This window comes from Orcinus orca, chromosome 12 (genome assembly GCF_937001465.1).
Source record: "Orcinus orca chromosome 12, mOrcOrc1.1, whole genome shotgun sequence".
Lineage (NCBI taxonomy): Eukaryota > Metazoa > Chordata > Mammalia > Artiodactyla > Delphinidae > Orcinus > Orcinus orca.
This window is the reverse complement of record NC_064570.1, coordinates 47,653,099-47,672,551: the sequence shown is the minus strand read 5'-3', so window position 1 is coordinate 47,672,551 and position 19,453 is coordinate 47,653,099. Positions and strand designations below refer to the sequence as shown.

Here is a 19,453-nt window from a genome sequence, read left to right as displayed (position 1 = left end):
CATGCTTCTTTGCATTCCACACCTCTCCTAGCTCAGTATGTTTTATACAGAAAGAACTAAATGCATATTTCATATCAAAGTAAAGTGAAAATAGTCGAAGGTCCTGTGGCAGACTGCATTCTCCAAAGAAATAATATCTTCTATCCCACATAGCCTTCTCACAGTGTGACTCTGACATTTTTCCCATTAAGAGATGGGGACCTATGTTCCCTCTCAAATCTAGACAGGCTATGATGCTATATGATTTTAAGACTAGGTCATAAAAAGCAAAATGGCTTTCATCTGGTTCTCTTTGGGACGTTCATTCCTAGAACTCAGCTATCATGCTGTGAGGAAGAACAAGTAGCCCCAGGGAAAGGCCAAGTGTAGGTGTTCCAGCTCACAGCCCCACCTGGTGTCCCAAATGGCAGCCAGCATCAACCCCCAGACATGAGAGTGAGCAAGCTTCAGGTGATTTCAGTCCTTAGCTGTCAGCTAAGGACCTAAACGTTGTGGAGCAGAGACATGCCATCCCAGCTGCACCCTTCATGAATTCCTGACCCATAAAAATCTGTAAGCTCAATAAAATGGTGCTTGCTTTACACCATTAAGTTTGGGGTTACACAGCGATAGTTAACTGGAATAGTCTTTTCATTTCTTTATATAAGACATTACAAAAAAATTGAGAAAATTATACAAAAATAAGGGAAAAATACTTTAACACTTTCACAGACCCATATACCATTATAAAATCTGAAAATGTATTGAAAAAGTCAGAAATCTACAGAAGGTATATGAATTTTATATGTGGTTAGTAGTATTACATTTCTCTTACCTTTTCAAACTTCAATTTCACTGGTTTAGGATTGGTAGCAGTTACAGCTTCAGCAATTTCCTGACCAATCTTAAAAGACTGCTCCTTAGTGGCTCCTTTCAGTAGCACAAACATACTAAGAGGATTAAAAATAAAGTAGGGTAATGAGGAAGGCATTGTAACAAAAAAAAATCTCATCAATAGTAACTTTCCTGGATAATACTGTAAAGCCAAGGAAAACCTTTTTTTCCCCCTTACTCTTCCTTATTAAGTTGCTCCCAACCTGAGTTTTCTTGTTTTGTCACACTTTCCTGTGTGCTCACGGTATATCTTGTTACAGATCTTTAAGACATCTAATGTTTCTAGTTTAGCTACACACAGAACAGCTGTCACAGCTGGCAAGAAGGTCTTGGGTCATTCCTATACATTTACAGCTTTCCATGACACACAATTATGTCAGTCACAAAATAAAAGATGATGACTATAAAGAAATGGAAAATTTACTTGTGATATGGGAACCACCCAACTTAGAAAAGAACACATGTATATTTTGTAAAATATGTTCATTGAAGAACAGTTAGAAAACACAAAAAGGCACAAAGAAAACAGCCATTTATAATCTCACCATTCAGAAAAAAGACACTAGAAGGCTTTTGTGTACATCTGTAAATCTTTTCTCATTTGGGATCACAGATCATACAGTTTGATAACTTTCTCCTTTCATTTAATGGTATATTGTGAACACTTTCCCATGTCACTTCTTTTACATTATTTTAACAGTTGTACTGTATTTCAATGTATGGATATAGTATAATTTAACCAAACCCCTACCACTGGAAATCTAAGTCATTAAATTTTTTTTCTAATATTTAATATATAATAATAACTTGGCAAGCTATGTCCTTAGAATAAATTCCTAGAAGAGGAATTTCTAGATAAGTGGTATATACTAAAAATATTTTTTGAAAGATAATGTGAAACTGAAGTCCAGAAAGATATTTCTGACATACAATCCCACCATCAGTATTTGCAGGTCAAGAGGGAAGGATTTCTAATACGGATTAAAAAAAATCTAATATGAAAAATACTACAAAATAACTGATAAAAGTACTGGGCATTTTTTCCTAATATAATCCAGCTAACTCTGTAATAGCACTTTACATTTCAGTATATACCACAATCTGAGACCAAAAGAAGTAATGGCGAATAAATATACTTAAGGAATAGAGATTATAAAGCTGATCTTCATTTATAACTTTAGTGGAAAGACATTAAATAGTAGAAATGAATACTATCTTGAAACATGGACTTTAAGATTCTTGGAGCCACATAAACCAATCTTATTATTTCTTAAATGCTTTTATATTGGACTTTCAGTCTCATTTGGATGGTTTTTTTTGAAAAGCTCTTTCTCTGCCAATATTGCAGATAGTACTTGTGTTAGAGTTTGATCTGAAAAGCTTAAGGAGTATTTATTTAATATTACTTAAGGCCTTGAAAATAAAAATTTTTCAATCTGAATTAATTTTAACATAACACACAACAAACAGGCCTTAGATAGCTAATTATACTTTTAAGCTAGGCTATATTCTGAACCACCTAAAGCTTTTTATAATATTTTCTTTCTAGGCCCATCTGATGCTCATTATACCAGTAGAGCCTTTAAAAAAATAGATTATTACAAAATTTCCTTTTGAAAGATTATTTAAAGAATCAACTTCATTGAGATATAATTTGCATATAATAAAATGAATACATTCTAAGTGTACAGTTCCATGAATGTTGACAAACGTATAGGCTTGCTATGGGCTGAACTGTGCCCCTTAAATTCATACGCTGAAAACCTTAACCCCCATTGTGAATGTGACTGTATTTGGAGATAGGGCCTTTAAAGAAATGATTAAGTTAAAATGACGCTCTAATTTAGGTGGTTAGGGTGAGCCTAATCTGGTGTCTTTATAAGAGGAAATTACACAAAGAAACACCAAGAATGTACATGAACAGAAGAAAGATCATGTGAGCACAGCTAATCAAGCTAATGCCTTGATCTTGGACTTCAAACCTTTAGAACTGTGAGAAAATAAATTTCTGTGCTTAAGCCACCAAATCTGTGACAGCCCTAGAAAATTAATATATTTGTGTAACTACCACCGGAATCAAGATATAGGGACATTTTCATGACCCCATAAAGTTCCCTTGTACTCCTTTGCAATAATTCTCCACTCCACTCCCAGCAACACATGACCAGCTTTCAATTACTATAGTTTTGTCTTTCAAGAATTTTATATAATATACAGTACATACTTATGTCTGGCTTCTTTCACTCAGCGTATTTTTGAGATACACCCATGTTGCTAAAGTAGCAGTAACTGGTTCCTTTTTATTGCTGAATAGTACTCCATTGTATGGATATGCTACATTTGTTCATCCATTCATCTGCTGATGAACATTTGGACTGTTTGCAGTTTTGGACTATCAGAATAAAACTGCAATGAAGAGGTGCATCAAGTCTTTGTGTGGACCTAAGTTTTCATTTCTCTTAGGTAAATACCAAGGATTAGGATTGTTGAGTCATGCTAAGGGGGTATGTTTAACTTTAGATGTAAATGCCAAACTTAAAAAACAAAGATTATTATGCTTAAAATGTTCAGATGCAATAATGAATTGAAGTGCTTCTACACACATTTCTATAAAGCTCTAGAACAGAGAAACTAAGCTATGGTAATAGAAATCAGGTAAGTGGTTGCCTGGGGGTAGGGGATGAAAGTGAGAGACTGACTGCAAAGGAGCATGGCAGAACTTTCTACAGTGATAGAAATATTCTATATCTTGACTGGGGTGGCAGCTGATTACATGGGTCTATACATTTTGTATATTGAACTATGTACTTTTTTGTTAAAAATTATACCTTGATAAAGTTGATAAAAAATTAAAGGAACACATACTTTACATCTTAAAAGTTATTATAGGGTATATATTTGAGATTTTACCTAGTAGTGTCAGGGGTTTTACTTGAGTTCATCTGTGTTGTTTTGGCTAGTTTTAGTTGGAGCTAAGCTTCAAGAGAGCTGACCAGGATTAATGGAAGTTTTGGGTCACTTAACAGAATGTAGGTGACCAGCCTACGAAGAGAAAGACTGTTTTATAAGTTTCTAGGGAATTCCCTCGTGGTCCAGTTGGTTAGGACTCCATGCTTTCACTGCCAAGGGAGTGGGTTCAGTCCCTGGTCCGGGAATTAAGATCCTGCAAGCTGTGTGGCACAGCCAAAAAAAAAAAAAAAAGTTTCTATTTGTCTGTTACTGGTGCTTTTAATGTAGTTAAATAATGTTTATCTTTGGTTGATAGATCACATTTAAAGCAGTGATTTTCATTTCACATGGGGTGGGGAGTTAAGCGAGGATATTACAATCACCTAGGAGGCTTTTCTCAATTATACTCAGATGAATTTCCCAAGAGATTTTTGTTCTAGTTCCCCACCACCCTTCTGCTGCCCTGGCAGTATGTGTGTTGTCAAACGTCCTTCCCTACCCTGCCTAAGAATCACTACTACAGAGAGCTTCAATAACTGATGGGAGTAGGTCTATCCCACTAGGGTGGGATAAGTATTATTATTTTTTGGATAAATATTATTGATAACCACTATTATATAGAATAATTGTTTGAACCACTACAATATAAAGATAGTCAGGGTGTTTACATTTATACCGTCTAAATGGACAATAATGCATAACTGCTCTAGAGAGAGAAACACCCTTCTAACAGAGTAATTTTGATGCTTTGTTAACCAATCTCCCTTAGCTAGACTCCAAGATTCATAAAGTCAGCAGTCCTGAAACTAGAGGGAGGCAATGGTCATTCTTCATCATGTATCAGATTTCCTTCATTCTGATGACAGCCTCAGGGAGGCTAAGTGACTTTTTTTTTTTTTTTTTTTTTTTTTTGCGGTACGCGGGCCTCCCACTGTTGCGGCCTCTCCTGTTGCGGAGCACAGGCTCCGGACGCGCAGGCTCAGCGGCCATGGCTCACGGGCCCAGCCACTCCGTGGCATGTGGAATCTTCCCGGACCGGGGCACGAACCCGTGTCCCCTGCATCGGCAGGCAGACTCTCAACCACTGCGCCACCAGGGAAGCCCTAAGCGACTTTGTTGATGGCCATGCAATCAGCTAGGAGCACAGCTAAAAAGAATCCAGATCTCACTCTTGGTTAAGAACTCTTTCCCTCCACCAAGCATACATTTATTACCCCTAGAGCAGTGCTTCTCAGTATGTTATCATTATTGTCCTCCCCCCAAAAAAGTTAAAAGTAAATTTAACAAGAGAAAGTAATTACTAAGGATTAAAATGTTGTTGGGTAGGGTTGAGCTTTGTGGGGCCAAAACCCACTGTACTTCTTTGCTCCTCGAGGACCAACTTGTGCGCTACTGGGCAGTATTATTACCATTGAGAATGCATGCCCTAGAGTGAACTGCCCTCATACAGTGTATTTCAGTAAACATTTGTTGAATGAATCAGATGGTGAATGGTAGTCAAAAGCTCTAATGATACTGCAGGGAATTCCCTGGCGGTCCAGTGGTTAGGACTCGGCGCTCTCACCACCCAGGGCCCGGGTTGGATCCCTGGCCGGGGAACTAAAATCCCACAAGTCGGGCAGTGCAGCCAAAAAAAAAAAAAGATACTGCAAATCTGCAAATACAATTTCTTTCTTTCTTTTTCTTCTTTTCTCTCTCTCTCTCTCCCTCTCCCTCCCTTTCTTTCTTTCTATCTATCTATCTATCTATCTATCCATCCATCCATCTATCCTGTGCTGTGTGGCACATGGGATCTTAGCTCCCCAACCAGGGATCAAACCTGTGCCCCCTGCATTGGGAGTGCAGAGTCTTAACCACTGGACTACCAGGGAAGTTCCTACACTTTTGATTAGAATAATAAAAACCTGTGATGTCTTATGTAGAGACATACCAATTTGTGGCTCCACTGCTAACTAGTTGGGCAATCTTAGACAAATTTCTTATTCCAGGGGAATCTGCTCTTAAGTAGCATCTGAGAATGTGCCCCTAGGGTTTTCTCCCGACCCTTTTAGGTCATGAAAACTCCTGACCTAGAAGTCCTCTTCCAGGGCTTCCCTGGTGGCGCAGTGGTTGAGAGTCCGCCTGCTGATGCAAGGGACACGGGTTCGTGCCCCAGTCTGGGAAGATCCCACATGCCGCAGAGCGGCTGGGCCCGTGAGCCATGGCCGCTGAGCCTGCGCGTCCGGAGCCTGTGCTCTGCAACGGGAGAGGCCACAACAGTGAGAGGCCCGCATACCGCAAAAAAAAAAAAAAAAAGTCCTCTTCCAGCTCTGACATTCTGTGTTTTTTGGTTTGTTTGAATGCCTAAAAATCTTACAGTCAGAATCATGCCAACTTCTGCTTCTGGGTGCGTGTTGTCAACTACTGATGTGTTTAAACCCTGAATTAAACTCAACAATTTAAAGTTTAACTTTCTCCTCTTCCCTAAATATTTTGTGAGGAGCTCTGCTAACAAGGTGAAAAACTATGTTCCAGTAATTTTTATTTTGCTAGACTATTCAGCAGAAGTGGTTTTACAGAGCAGTGAAATACCCAAAGTCAAAGTGAGGAGTGGCTTTTGACGGGGAACAGTAGAGACTATGGATAACTGGGGCCTGGATAACTTGAAACTATCCCCACCTGCTGATAATGAAACAGCTGCTATAGGAGGAAAGGTCTCATTCAGCATTAATATGATTATGCTGATTGTATATGCATTAAAAAACTGGAGAAGATTAAATGCTGTTTAAAGATTACCTAGAAGCTGTTTTTAGTGATTAGAAGCATTATCTCTGCTTGCTCCACTGCACTGTAAAGTGATCAGAGCTCCTGAGGCAAGTGCTCTTAGAATGATCGCACTGTGACTCTAAGCGTTCAATATGAAAAAAATTTCAGACTCTAAGAAATTTGCATAATACCTATATTGTAGAAAAATTTTAGTAAGTCGTATAAATAAGATGTTACATAAATAACTGGACCCTGAAAAATATCAAAGCAAGCAAGCAGGCTGAGGTTATTCAGGATTCAAAGGCAGTTCTATCCTTTGGATAGAATGGGCTTCAGGATGATGGGCTTCAGGAAGTCTGTGAGCCTCTGGAATCAAATGGAAAATGTATCTGGAATCTGTACTGTTTATAGAAGAAGGTCAACAGATTTTGGGGCCCAGTGAAAAGTTAACCACTCACATCTTTGGCAACTGTGGTTCAAAAACAGTTTGATTATTTTAAGATATATATTTAAATTCAGAGAGCTGCAGCTATCTGAGGGATTCTTCACATTAAAAGCTGTTTCTTTAAACAGATTAGACTCCTGTGTATGCAGGTTTTACAGATCCCTATCTACTTGGCTACCTGGAGGGATGCCTTGGGAATTTTCGCACTCTGTGGCTCAGGTCATATACATTTTCTGTCTCTTAAGATCATATCTGGTAAATCAGGACCTGTGTTAACTCCAATCACAAGATCATAAGGACTGAAAAGAACTTAGGTAGAACTCTATTTTTAGGAAGGATTACCCTTAAGCCATTCCACACACTGAAATGAGTATATGAGGAGATGCAAGAAGACAACTACAAAACAGAAAGTTCATTACCTGTCAGTATCACCATATACAACCCTAGCACCCCATTTCTTGGTATCATTCACCAGTTTAATAGCTTGTTCCAAGGTTTCTCTGGCTTTGTGAACAATACTATCACCAACCTGTTGGTACAAACACATTGAAAATAATTTCTTAATGTAGTTTAGTATAAGACAACAGATTTTAATATATAATACTTAACTTTAATTATTAAATATTTCTAAAAATGAAACAAGGAGAAAAGAACATTAAAAAAAACAAAAATCACCAGTGCCATCATTCTTTCTACAAGTACTCAAGAAGAAAATGAGATGAATGAATAATTTAAAAGAAACCAATCAATATACAGACTTGCCTGTGAGTGTATCAGTGAGTACAATGGACTGCACTATATACATAGCTACATTTGATCCTAGAAGAAAAAGCCTTATTTATTCAAGGACTTTCTAAAATGCCTTTATAACCAACTAAGCAGGAAATTACACTATGTATGTGCATGTCTGTCTTTCAAAATTTTTCTGTTGGAGTGTTATGATCATTTTTTTCAGTATCAGTAAAGCTTATGCTGAACCTATATCTCAGTGATCGGTTATACATATTTTTTAGATGACACTAAATATTGATACAAGGAAAAATGCATAATTATATGATAGAAAATATATTACAAGGGTTCAATTTAAATCAAGTAGGCAGATATATGTCTAAGTTCTTTCATTGGTGATTGAGTTTTAACAGTGATCATGGCATAAGTTGACAAAACAAGAAGATGGTGGATCTTGACAAATATGAGAAGCAGGCCAATTATATTTCATAGTTAAAGAACTTAAGGAGACTAGTATAGCACTGCTGCTTCATTGATCAAACTCACTAAAGCTAAGGGTTGGGGAAACTGCCATTCAGCATAAATGGAACATTACTTTTTAAAGTTTTAAAATAAGAATTATGCACTTTTTCTTTTGTGTTAAGACGCAAACAGTATTTATAATGATCTTTCCCCTTTTACTGTAAAGTTTGAGTTATCTGAACTAAATGCAGGATTGAATAATACTTATTTTAAAAGGCTGTTTAAAGTCATTTACACAGGAAATATTAAGTGTATGAACAAAGGAATAAATAAAACACTGACAGCAGAAACTTAATTTGGGTTTTAAATTAAGATCATGAATCCTGTTGAGACCTTTAGTGCATTAGAAAACCTTGAGAATATGAACTATAGCCTAATACATTAAAAAAAAAATCAGGTCACCTAATTGAAATTCAAGTTTGAATAAAATATTCAATCTGTCATCTTTTGCCACTTTCACACAAGATAAAAATATGTGACAGCAAATAGCTAAATGGGTGAGCCATAGAGTGTTAGAGTCCAATATGCTTTTGAGATATACACATACAAATACACACATATACTGGTCCTAAATGTCTGCCTCCTGCTGTCTAGTCTGACCCATTTAAGCTATATCTGGAAGAGTCAGAACTATTTTGCAGCTGGCCCTGAAGTCCATGCAGTATGAAGGACTTAGAGACATGAGAGGGAGGAGCACGGGGTGGGGGGGGGGGGGACAGTGGGAGAGAAGGAGTGGCAATTACATTAAAACTGATTCTGCTACTTTGTGTCATAGTTCCTAATTTGAAAAACATTACAGGACCAAGAGACTGGATTTAAAAAGAGGAAATTAATTGATTTCACAATTCAGGCAATGGTTGGGATCCTGAAAAGTCATAATAAGAAAAATATTTAAAGTAAAAGTTCTCTGAAAAGAATGTTGGTAAGGATGTGGAGAGAAGGGAACCACTCCTGCACTGTTGGTGGGAATGTAAATTGGTGCAGCCATTATGGAGAACAGTATGGAGGTTCCTCAAAAAATTAAAAGTAGAACAACATATAATCCAGCAATTCCACTTCTGGGTATTTATCTGAAGGAAACAAAAACACTAACTGGAAAAGATATTTGTATCCCCATGTTCACTGCAGCATTATTTATAATAGCCAAGACATGGAAACAAGCTAAGTGTCCACTGATGGATGAATGGATAAAGAAAATGGGGTTCATATACAATGAAATATTATTTAGCCATACAAAAGAAGGTAATCTTGCCGTTTGCAACAACATGAATGGACGCTGAGAGTATTATGCTTAGTGAAGTAAGACAGAGAAAGACAAATACTTTATGATCTCACTTATACGTGGAATCTAAAACAAAAAAACCCCCAAACCCCACTGAACTCATAGATACAGAGAACAGACTGGTGGTTGCCAGAAGCAGGAGGTGGCGGGGGGGAGGGGGGCGGAAATGGGTGAAGGTGGTCAAAGGTACCAACTTCCAGTTATACAATAAGTCTTAGAGATGTAAGGTACAGCATGGTGACTATAGTTAATAATAATATTGTACATTTTAAAGTTGCTAAGAGACTAGATCTTAAAAGCTCTCATCACAAGAAAAAAATCTTAACTATGTGTGGTGAGGGATGTTAACTAGACTTATTGTGGTCTAAATGATATTGATCATTTTGCAATATTACAAATATTGAATCATTATGTTGTATATTTGAAACTAATATAATGTGTTATATCAATTATATCTCACAAAAAAAGAAAGAAAAAGAGACAATGAACAGCCAGTTGAAAAAGTTGTCAGATATACATGTATGTGTATATACAGCTTTATCATGAACAGTAAATAGTTTAGGAGAAAAATGTGAAGACATAAAATTTTTAATTTATGGAATAAACACATCGGTGACAGTGTTGAGCTGAGACAGAGACATTAACCTACAACTATTAGCTACATTACTCATTCTCTGCATTCTTACAGGAATTCTTGCTTACAAAGTCTTGTCCTTCTCTTTGATAGTCTAGATCTAGCATATTTTATGTGATCTTGGTGGTACTGTCAAATATTTTTGATTGTGTGTTCATTGAAGGAAAGCACACGGCCATAGTCAGTAGTCTATTTGCCTTTAAAGACAGTAGCTTCCATTTTGACTCCACTGGAGCTAACTTGTGACATGTTCACGAGAGACCCTTTCTGTGATGCTGACAGCTTTTTCCACTAATGACTTCATAAATAAGTTAACATTATTAAATTGTGATGTTGGCATGTAAAGAAGGGCCAAATGCAAGCTTGCAGTCATTAACCTCAGAATATCTGAAAAGTCCAGGGTCAAGGAGGCAGATGTTGCTTGGCATTCAGTTTTCAACATGTTAGGTAGTAGCGTACTTCCTGGCAGAACTCCACTCCTCAACTTCTACTGCCAGATCAAAACCCCCAAATTCTTATTCTAAGGTTAGGATATATATATACACACACATACATACACACACACAATATATATATACACATACACACACACACATATATATATATATATTTTTTTGGCGGTACGCGGGCCTCTCACTGCTGTGGCCTCTCCTGTTGTGGAGCACAGGCTCCAGACGCGCAGGCTCAGCGGCCATGGCTCACGGGCCCATGAGGGATGTGGGATCTTCCCGGACCGGGGCACGAACTCGTGTCCCCTGCATCAGCAGATGGACTCCCAACCACTGCACCACTAGGGAAGCCCTAGATTCATGTTTTTTTGCATGTGGATGTCCAGTTATTCCAGCGCCATTTGTTGAAAACACTGTCTTTGCTCTACTGTATTGCCTTTGCTCCTCTGATAAAGATCAGTTGACTATATTTATGTGGGTCTATTTTTGGAATCTCTGTTCTGTTCCATTGATCTGCTTGTCTATTCTTTTGCCAATACTGCACTGCCTTGACTACTGTAGCTTTACAGTAAGTCAGTCCTCTGACTTTATTCTTCTGTAATACTATGTTGGCTATTCTTGAGTCTTTTACCTCTTCATGTAAACTTTTTTTTTTTTGGCCGAGTAGCTTGTGGGATCTCAGTTCCCCAACCAGGGATTGAACCCAGGCTACAGCAGTGAAAGCCCCAAATCCTAACCACTAGGCCACCAGGGAATTCCCATTCATGTAAACTTTAGAATCAGTCTGTCAATATCAAAAAAATAACTTGCTGGGATTTTGACTGTGATTGCATTGAATCTGTATGTCAATTTGGGATGAACTAACGTCTTGACAATACTGAGTCATCTTAACCATGAACGTGGAATATCTTTCCATTTATTTAGTTCTTTGATTTCTTTCATCAGTGTTTCGGGATTTTCCTCATATAGATCTGGTACATATTTTGTTAGGTTTATACCGAAGTATTTCATTTTGGGGGGTGCTAATATAAATGGTATTGTGTTTTTAATTTCAAATTCCACTTGTTCATTGCTGGTATACACTGTGTATTAACCTTGTATCCTGCAGCTCTGCTACATGATCGCTTATTAGTTCCAGGAGGGTTTTCTTGTGCATCATTTTTTTGGGATTTTCTACATAGAGGATTATGTCATCTGGAAACAAAGACAGTTTTACCTTCCTTTCCAATCTGCATACCTTTTTTTTTTAAAGGTTTATTATTTATTGTATTGGCCGCATGGCACAGCACGTGGGATCATAGTGCCCCAACCAAGGATCGAACTTGCACCCCCTACATTGGAATTGTGGAGTCTTAACCACTGGACCGCCAGGGAAGTCTCCCAATCTGCATACCTTTTATTTCCTTTTGCCTGTTTTATTGCATTAGCCAGGACTTCTAGTATGATGGTGAAAAACAGTGATGAGTTGGGACATCCTTGTCTTGTTCTTGACCTTAGTGAGAAAGCTTCAAGTTTCTCATAGTTAAGAATAACGTGAGCCGTAGGTTTTTTGGTGGATATTCTCCATCAAACTGACAAAGTTCTCCTCTATTCCTAGTCTCCTGTGAGTTTGTATCATGAATGGGTTTTGGGTTTTGTTAAGTGCCTTTTCTGTATGTTAACATGATCATGTGATTTTTCTTACTTAACCTGAACGTGATATGATGGCTCTCAGCTGGTTTTTCAGTGTTGAACCAACCTTGCATACTTGGAATAAATCTCACTTGGTTGTGGTGTACAACTGTTTTTATACATTTTTGGATCTGATTTGCTAATATTCATTGAGGATTTTTACATCTATGTTCATGAGAGACATTGATATGTAGTTTTCTTATAATGTCTTTGTCTGGTTTTGGTATTAGGGTAATTAGAATGAGTTAGAAAGTACTCCTTCTGCTTGCATCTTCTGAAAGAGACTGTAGAGAGATGGTATAATTCTTCCATAAATGTTTGGTAGAATTTAGCAGTGAACCCATCTGGGTCTGATGCTTTCTGTTTTAGAAGGCTATTAATTAATGATTCAATTTCTTTGATATAGGCCTACTCAGACTGCCTATTTCTTCTTGTACAAGTTTTGGCAGATTATGTCTTTCAAGTAATTGGTTCACTCCATCTAGGTTATCAAATTTGTGTGCATAATATTCTTTTATTATCCTTTTAATGTCCATGGAAACTGAAGTGATATCCCCTCTTTTGTTTCTGATATTTGCAATTTGTGTACTCTTTTCTTTTTTTTTCTTTTCCTAGTTAGGCTGGCTAGAGATTTATTGATTTTATTGATCTTTTCAAAAGACCAGCTTTGGGGTTCTTTGAAAACATGAAATCAATTGAGAAAATCAATTTCACTGATTTCTGCTGTAATTTTTATTACTTCTTTTCTTCTGCTTGCTTTGGATTTAATTTGTTCTTTTTCTGGTTTCCTAAGGTAAAAGCTTACTTGATGATTGTTTTTAGGTCTTTTTCCCACTAATATATGCATTCAATCTATAAATTTCCTAAGTACTGTTTTTGCTGACTTCCACAAATTGTGATAAGCTGTGTTTTCATTTTCATTTAGTTCAAAATATTTAAAAACTTCTCTTGAGATTTTTTTTCTTCGACCCATGTGTTATTTAGAAATATGCTGCTTAATCTTTAAGTATTTGGGGGATTTTCAAGCTATCTTTCTGTTACTGATTTCTAGTTTAATTCCACTGTGATCTGAAAGCAGATATTGTATGATTTATTCTTTTAAAGTTGTTAAAGTGCTTTATGGCCCAGAATGTGGTCTATCTTGGTGCATGTTCCATGTGAACTTGAGAAGAATATGTATTCAGCTGTTGTTGGATGAAGTAGTCTATAAATGTCCATTATATCCAGTTGATTATGTTGTTCAACTATGTCCTTCCTGATTTTATTTTCTATGTGTTGCCTTTGTTTTTGTTCCTATTTTTATTTTCCACTCTTACTGCCTTTTGTGGTTTTGACTGTTTTATATGATTCTTTTTTCTCTCCTTCTTACACATTAGTTGTATTTTTTTTTAACTTTTTATAGTGGTTGCCCCAAATTTTGCAATATTTATATTTACTTAAAATATACCACTTTCAAAACACTATACCACTTCATAGGTAGTGTGGGTACTTTATAATAAAATAATCCTAATCCCTTCCTCCCATTCCTTGTACCATTTGTTATTCATTTTACTTATATATACATGTATATAAACATAATCAAATACACTGTTGCTATTATTATTTTGAACAAATTGTTAATTGTTAGATCAATTAAGAATAAGAAAAATAAAAGTGTTTATTTTACCTTTACTTATTCCTTCTCTGATGCTCTTCCATTCTTTTGTATTGATATAGGTTTCTGACCTATTATCATTTTCCTTCTCACTGAAGAGTTTCTTTTAGCATTTCTTGCAAGGCAGGTCTACTGCCAACAGATTCCCTCAATTTTTGAGGAAAATCTTAATTTCTCCTTCACTTTTGAATGATAATTTTGTAGGGTACAGATTTCTAGTTGAAGAGTTTTATCTCTTAACACTTTAAATAGTTTACTCCATTTTCTTCTTGCTTGCGTGGTTTCTAAGGAAAAGTTGGATATAATTCTTACCTTTGCTTCTCTATAAGCAAGGTGTTTTTTCCCTCTGGCTTCTTTCAGGATTTTTAATTTAGTGTTGATTTTCTGCAGTATCTAGAAACCTAGAAAATGATGTCCCTAGGTTTAGTTTTTTGGGCATTTATTCTGTTTGGTGTTCTCTGAACTTCCTGGATCTGTGGTTTGGTGCCTGACGTTAATTTGGGGAAATTCTCAGTCATTATTGTTTCAGTATTGTTTCAGTATGTCTTCTGTTCCTTTCTCTCTTCTGGAATTCCTATTACATGTATGTTACACCTTCTGTAGTTGTCCCAGTTTTAGGATATCTCTTTTTTCAGTCTTTTTTTCTCTTTGTTTTTCAGTTTTAGCAGTTTCTACTAAGATTTCCTCAAGCTCTGAGATTCTTTTCTTAGCCATGTTCAGCATAGTAGTCAGAGGCATTCTTGATTTCTGTTACAGGATTTTTGATTTCCAGCACTTCTTTTTGGTTCTTTCTTAGAATTTCCACCTCTCTGCTTACACTGCCCATCTGTTCTTGCATGCTGTCTACTTTAGCTATTGGAGGGAGCTCTTAGCATCCTAATCATAGTTTTAGATTTGCAGTCTGACAAACTCCAACATCCCTGCCTTATCTGAGTCTGGTTCTGATGCTTTCTCTGTCTCTTCAAACTGTTTTTTGGCTTTTAGTAAGTCTTGCAATTTTTTTTTGATAGCCAGACATGATGTATTGGGTAAACGGAACTGCTATAAATAGGCCTTTAGTAATGTGGTGGTAAGGTGTCGGGGGAGGGGAAGGGCTCCTTAGTCCTACGAGTAGGTCTCAGTCTTTCAGTGAACCTGTGCCTCTGGACTGTAGACTTCACATGTGATTTTCAGTTTTTCACCCCACTTTGGTGGGACAGGATGACTAGAGTGGGCTGCAGTATTTTTTTTCCATGTAGAAGGCTACAGCAGTTGGAGCTGGATATTTCCCTTTCTCCAGGTCAGTTAGGCTCTGATAAAACTCCATCAGGTTAAGCTCTGGTTAAATAGTTTCTCCTGAGGGCAGACTCTGTTAAAAACAGAATGCTCTGGTGTATTTCAAAATGGTTCTTTTCCTCTCTCTGTGCCAGAAGCACAAGGGAATTTTTTTTCTGATATTCACTGTTAGAACCTGGTTGAGCTCCTAGAGGTAAAATTCACAAAAGTGTGGGGACCCTGATGACTGGGTCCTTTGGAGTTTTTATCACTCAGATTTGTCCACCCTGAGCCTCCAGCGATTCATCATTTATAGTTCGGTTTTCCCTACCATGGCACTGGTTCTCACAGAGATCTGTGCTCTTGATTTCTGCTCTGGTAAGTTGTGACTCTCTGTATACACTTGTTGGTCTCTTCAGTTTTGGGGGCAGCAGTTTACCCTGTGACTTCACCTCTCTGACAGATCTAAGAAGAGTTGTTGATTTTTCTGTCTGTTCAGCTTACTTAGTGTGAGGACAGAGTAGAGACTTGCAGTTTCTTACATGTTGGACAAGAAACCGGAAGTCCCTTGCACAGGTTTTTGGAGTTTACTTTGCCTACTGTGAGCTCTGTGGGAACTTGATTCTTCCACTGCTTTTCCCTTATTGAACTACTGCAAATATGGTATACCACAATGCTCTAGCCTTCACCTGGCATGAAAAGATCATCAAGCAAACAAGCTTACTCTGTTCCTTTCCCAACCATTAGTAAATTATTATATTACTCTGTCATACTATACTGTATTCATGTCAAATTAACACCCTAATTTAGTAAATAACAAGAAATCAGTCTTGTTTAATGAAAAGTGTCTTTTAATTGCAACTACCACTGCAAAAGAAAGGTTCTGCTTTGTATCTACTGGTACACTAGTAAATATGGAATGATTGCTTTTATTCTGACATTTGGAGAAGACAACTGAACTATCATCAGACCTCTATCAACACATTAAAAGGAATTATTTAGTACCAATGTTACTGTAAACAATGCTGTAAAGGCGGCACTGAAATCTCATGTCAGTAATTGGTTACAATAGGGTCATCCAGATTATGCAGAAATATGTGTATGCTAATTTCTAAAATTATCATTGAACAAAACACAGAGAGTTCTCAGAGAAAACACACAAATTCCTAAGAATATGTATATATCAATATATAAGTCCTGGTTTGAGAAAAACTGATCCTATGTTATGGAAATGAAACCATTTTGTCTAAAGTTTCAAAACAAAATGGTTTAATGAATAGGCATTCATTTAATGCTGCTTTAGTCTCTTTTGAAAAAAACTATAGACTTTTATCACTTACCTCAATGCATGGCATCCTCCCAGAAAAATTAGCAGCTGTGTAGCCAAATGTGACATTTGCTATCAGCTTAAGTCCTAGCTGACGTGCATCGAGCATTCGTGAAAGGGCTCTGTCTTGCTTGTAAGCCTTCATCGACTGCTTCACCATCAGTCTAGTCTTCAGAATCTCTTCGAGCATTCTTGGTAGCACACCCTTTCTTACTGAAGGCTATCATAAAGGAAAAAAAGAATGTTTAAATCCCTTAAACATTATAGATTTAGACAATTAAGAAGGAAGCACAAAGTATAACAATGGCCAACTGTCATGAATTGAAACATACGAACAATAGCGTGGCCACAGGACGAGTGGCCATCAATATAAAATCATCACATTTTCTTTCTTTTGAAGAGGACTTTTCTCCTAAAACGTTCCTGTAATGTTTATAAATCTAATGTAGCACTACTATGTGAGTTCAGAGACCTCCAGGGAGGAGGATGCCAACTAGTACATAAGAGACCATATAATGAGTTCAGAGGGAAATTTTGTTAAAACTCTGATCCAAACCCCCACTCTTTCAGAAAGACACACGGGATTTGTATCACTCATAACAAACCTCAGTTTTTAAAGATCTCATCCTAATGACCCCACACAGTAATCTGCATGGAACTCCATTTATCTACCTTGGAAGAATGAAGAGCTGGGTTGACTCTGCTGACATTCAAACCTGCAGTTCCAGGGACTCTAGGTATTTCAAATCTGATGCTTAGACCACTAAGCCATCCCCTCCGGCCTATATTTATTAGCAATCTGGAAGAGGGGATGAATAGTGAGGTGATAAAATTTGTTGATGCCAAAAAAAAAAAATCATTTGTATTAATCAAGACTAGGGAGAATTTATGAGAACTCCACTAGGAATGAAAACCACAAAACAGTATTAACTCTGAAGATGATTCACAGACACGTGCAAGGTAATGCATGTTGGACTGAACAATTAAAACCTCAGGAATAGGATAATCACACTCCTGAATATTAAAAAATCTAGTTTTCATTAAGCTTTACACATTGGGTCAAAAGGTAGATGCAAGTTCTTAAAATGCTGTTAAAGGGAGATAAAATAATAAGCTGCTAGATATGTGACAATGAAAACATATTGTAACCTCTAATTCATTCTGTGTACCTTCTGAAGCAGCCATAATGTTTATATTAAGACATAATATATGTTATTATGTTAAAATGTAATATTTTCCAAAATGTAATATATCATGAACTCACTTGGTAAAAATTTTCCTCATATCTAAATGGCTAATTTTATAGTACTCTTTAAACACAGCATCCTCTTACTGGTAGAGAACGATGATACTTTTGCTAAGTACACCAGAATGAATTTGAGGGCTAGCGGGGTCCATGCTACCACCACCAACCACCCTACCATCCCACGATTCTAGTACAGACTCACTGCTAAGGAAATAGAAAAGAAAGGAATGAAGTTGGCATATGAGAGGCAATATAATCTTCTCCTAGATCTCTTCCTATTTGTCTTTATTCATTTATGAGTCTTTTTTAGTTTCTTTTGAGGGGAGACAAAGGAGAGAAAAAAGGGACTCTGTTATTAGTTTGGGTATCTTCTTAAAAAATACAATCAATAAATACATTAGAATATCATTATTTCTAAGGCAGTTTTAATTTAAAGTATATAAAACAATTAGTAAAGTATACACATTAAGGCAATTTTAATCTTTATAAGGTAACATTGTTGTGATCATAAAATAGCTACTTAAGCCTGCCAGATTCTAATAAAGGGCAGAAGGTATATAGGCACATTTATTTCTTGCAATAGTTCATTAAAAGCTAAAATCTTATAATTAAAAGATTTTAAACCTAAATTCATGCAGAACAAGATTACTATTTTTTTTTAAATGATTTAAAAAATTTCTTGGAAGATTCCCTATATCTTTGACTTTCTGAGATAAGATATTGAAGCAAACTTTTTTTTTTTTTGGTATTATATGCCAACAACATCTAAACGATCAGCTCTCCAAAGGTTAAGCCACAGTTGATACCTTTCATTTCTAAAAGAGTATTACCTTGACAAAAGCTATTCCATTGGGGGACACTGTGATATCATGCCTAATTTGGTAAAGTAAATCTGGAGGTACTCTTAGAGAGGTACAGCCAAATTTGAACTCATCATACCTGTTAAGAAAAAAAAAAATTAAGCAAATACTTTCTCAAATCATAGAACAGAGATTCTAGGCAATTTTAGGAATCTTTCTAATTCTATTGGAAACTCATTTTTAAACATCTAAACATGAATTAATGTACTTAGTAATATGTTTAGTTACCAAAAAGCAGTTTTTCAAATATTAGAAACATTTCTTAAATAGCACTATCCTAAAGTACATGGGAAAAATCTATACTAAAATACCAAATTTCAGCTCAACATATGACTACCTTACACTAAGTTCCCTGAAGAAAAATTTAAGCCTTAAGTAAAAAGACTGCAACTAACTTTTCCAAATTCCTGTTCTTACTAAAAAGACAGAATTACCAATACAATTTCCATAAAAGCTTTCTATAAGGAGTGAATATACTTCAGACTAAAACTATAACACTTGGTTTTAAATACACAGAAATCATTATAAAGGAAGACTGTATATTTCTTATGAGAAAAAATTTGGTTGACATGAAAAAATAAAATGTAACATTTGGCAATTTAACTTTTTTTTAGAAAACGAACTATTTCTAAGGAAAGTCAAGAGGAGGTCATAGCCGAAGTTATAAGACCATAATCCTCAAACTGTTCCACTGAAAAGTGATTTATACCAACAAATTAAATATAACTTATTTAAAAAGAGACCATAGATATACACAAAGATGGAACAGATAAATTGGCTGATCGTATTCACAGTCTTCTTCATATGAGTTAT

The 19,453-nt window shown here is 36.3% G+C and overlaps 1 protein-coding gene across 3 annotated transcripts in view; it reads right to left on the bottom strand.

Annotated features, from left to right (window-relative positions):
• Window positions 1-19,453, bottom strand: part of REV3L (REV3 like, DNA directed polymerase zeta catalytic subunit) — a 186,111-nt gene that overhangs the window by 14,063 nt on the left and 152,595 nt on the right. For all 3 annotated transcript variants that reach the window (XM_033418641.2, XM_049695490.1, XM_049695491.1), the window contains exons 24-27: window positions 18,611-18,719; window positions 16,548-16,754; window positions 7,432-7,541; window positions 815-929 (exon numbers count right to left, since the gene is read on the bottom strand). In XM_033418641.2, the coding sequence (XP_033274532.2) occupies window positions 815-929; window positions 7,432-7,541; window positions 16,548-16,754; window positions 18,611-18,719 (541 nt within the window). The remainder of the gene's footprint in view (window positions 1-814; window positions 930-7,431; window positions 7,542-16,547; window positions 16,755-18,610; window positions 18,720-19,453) is intronic.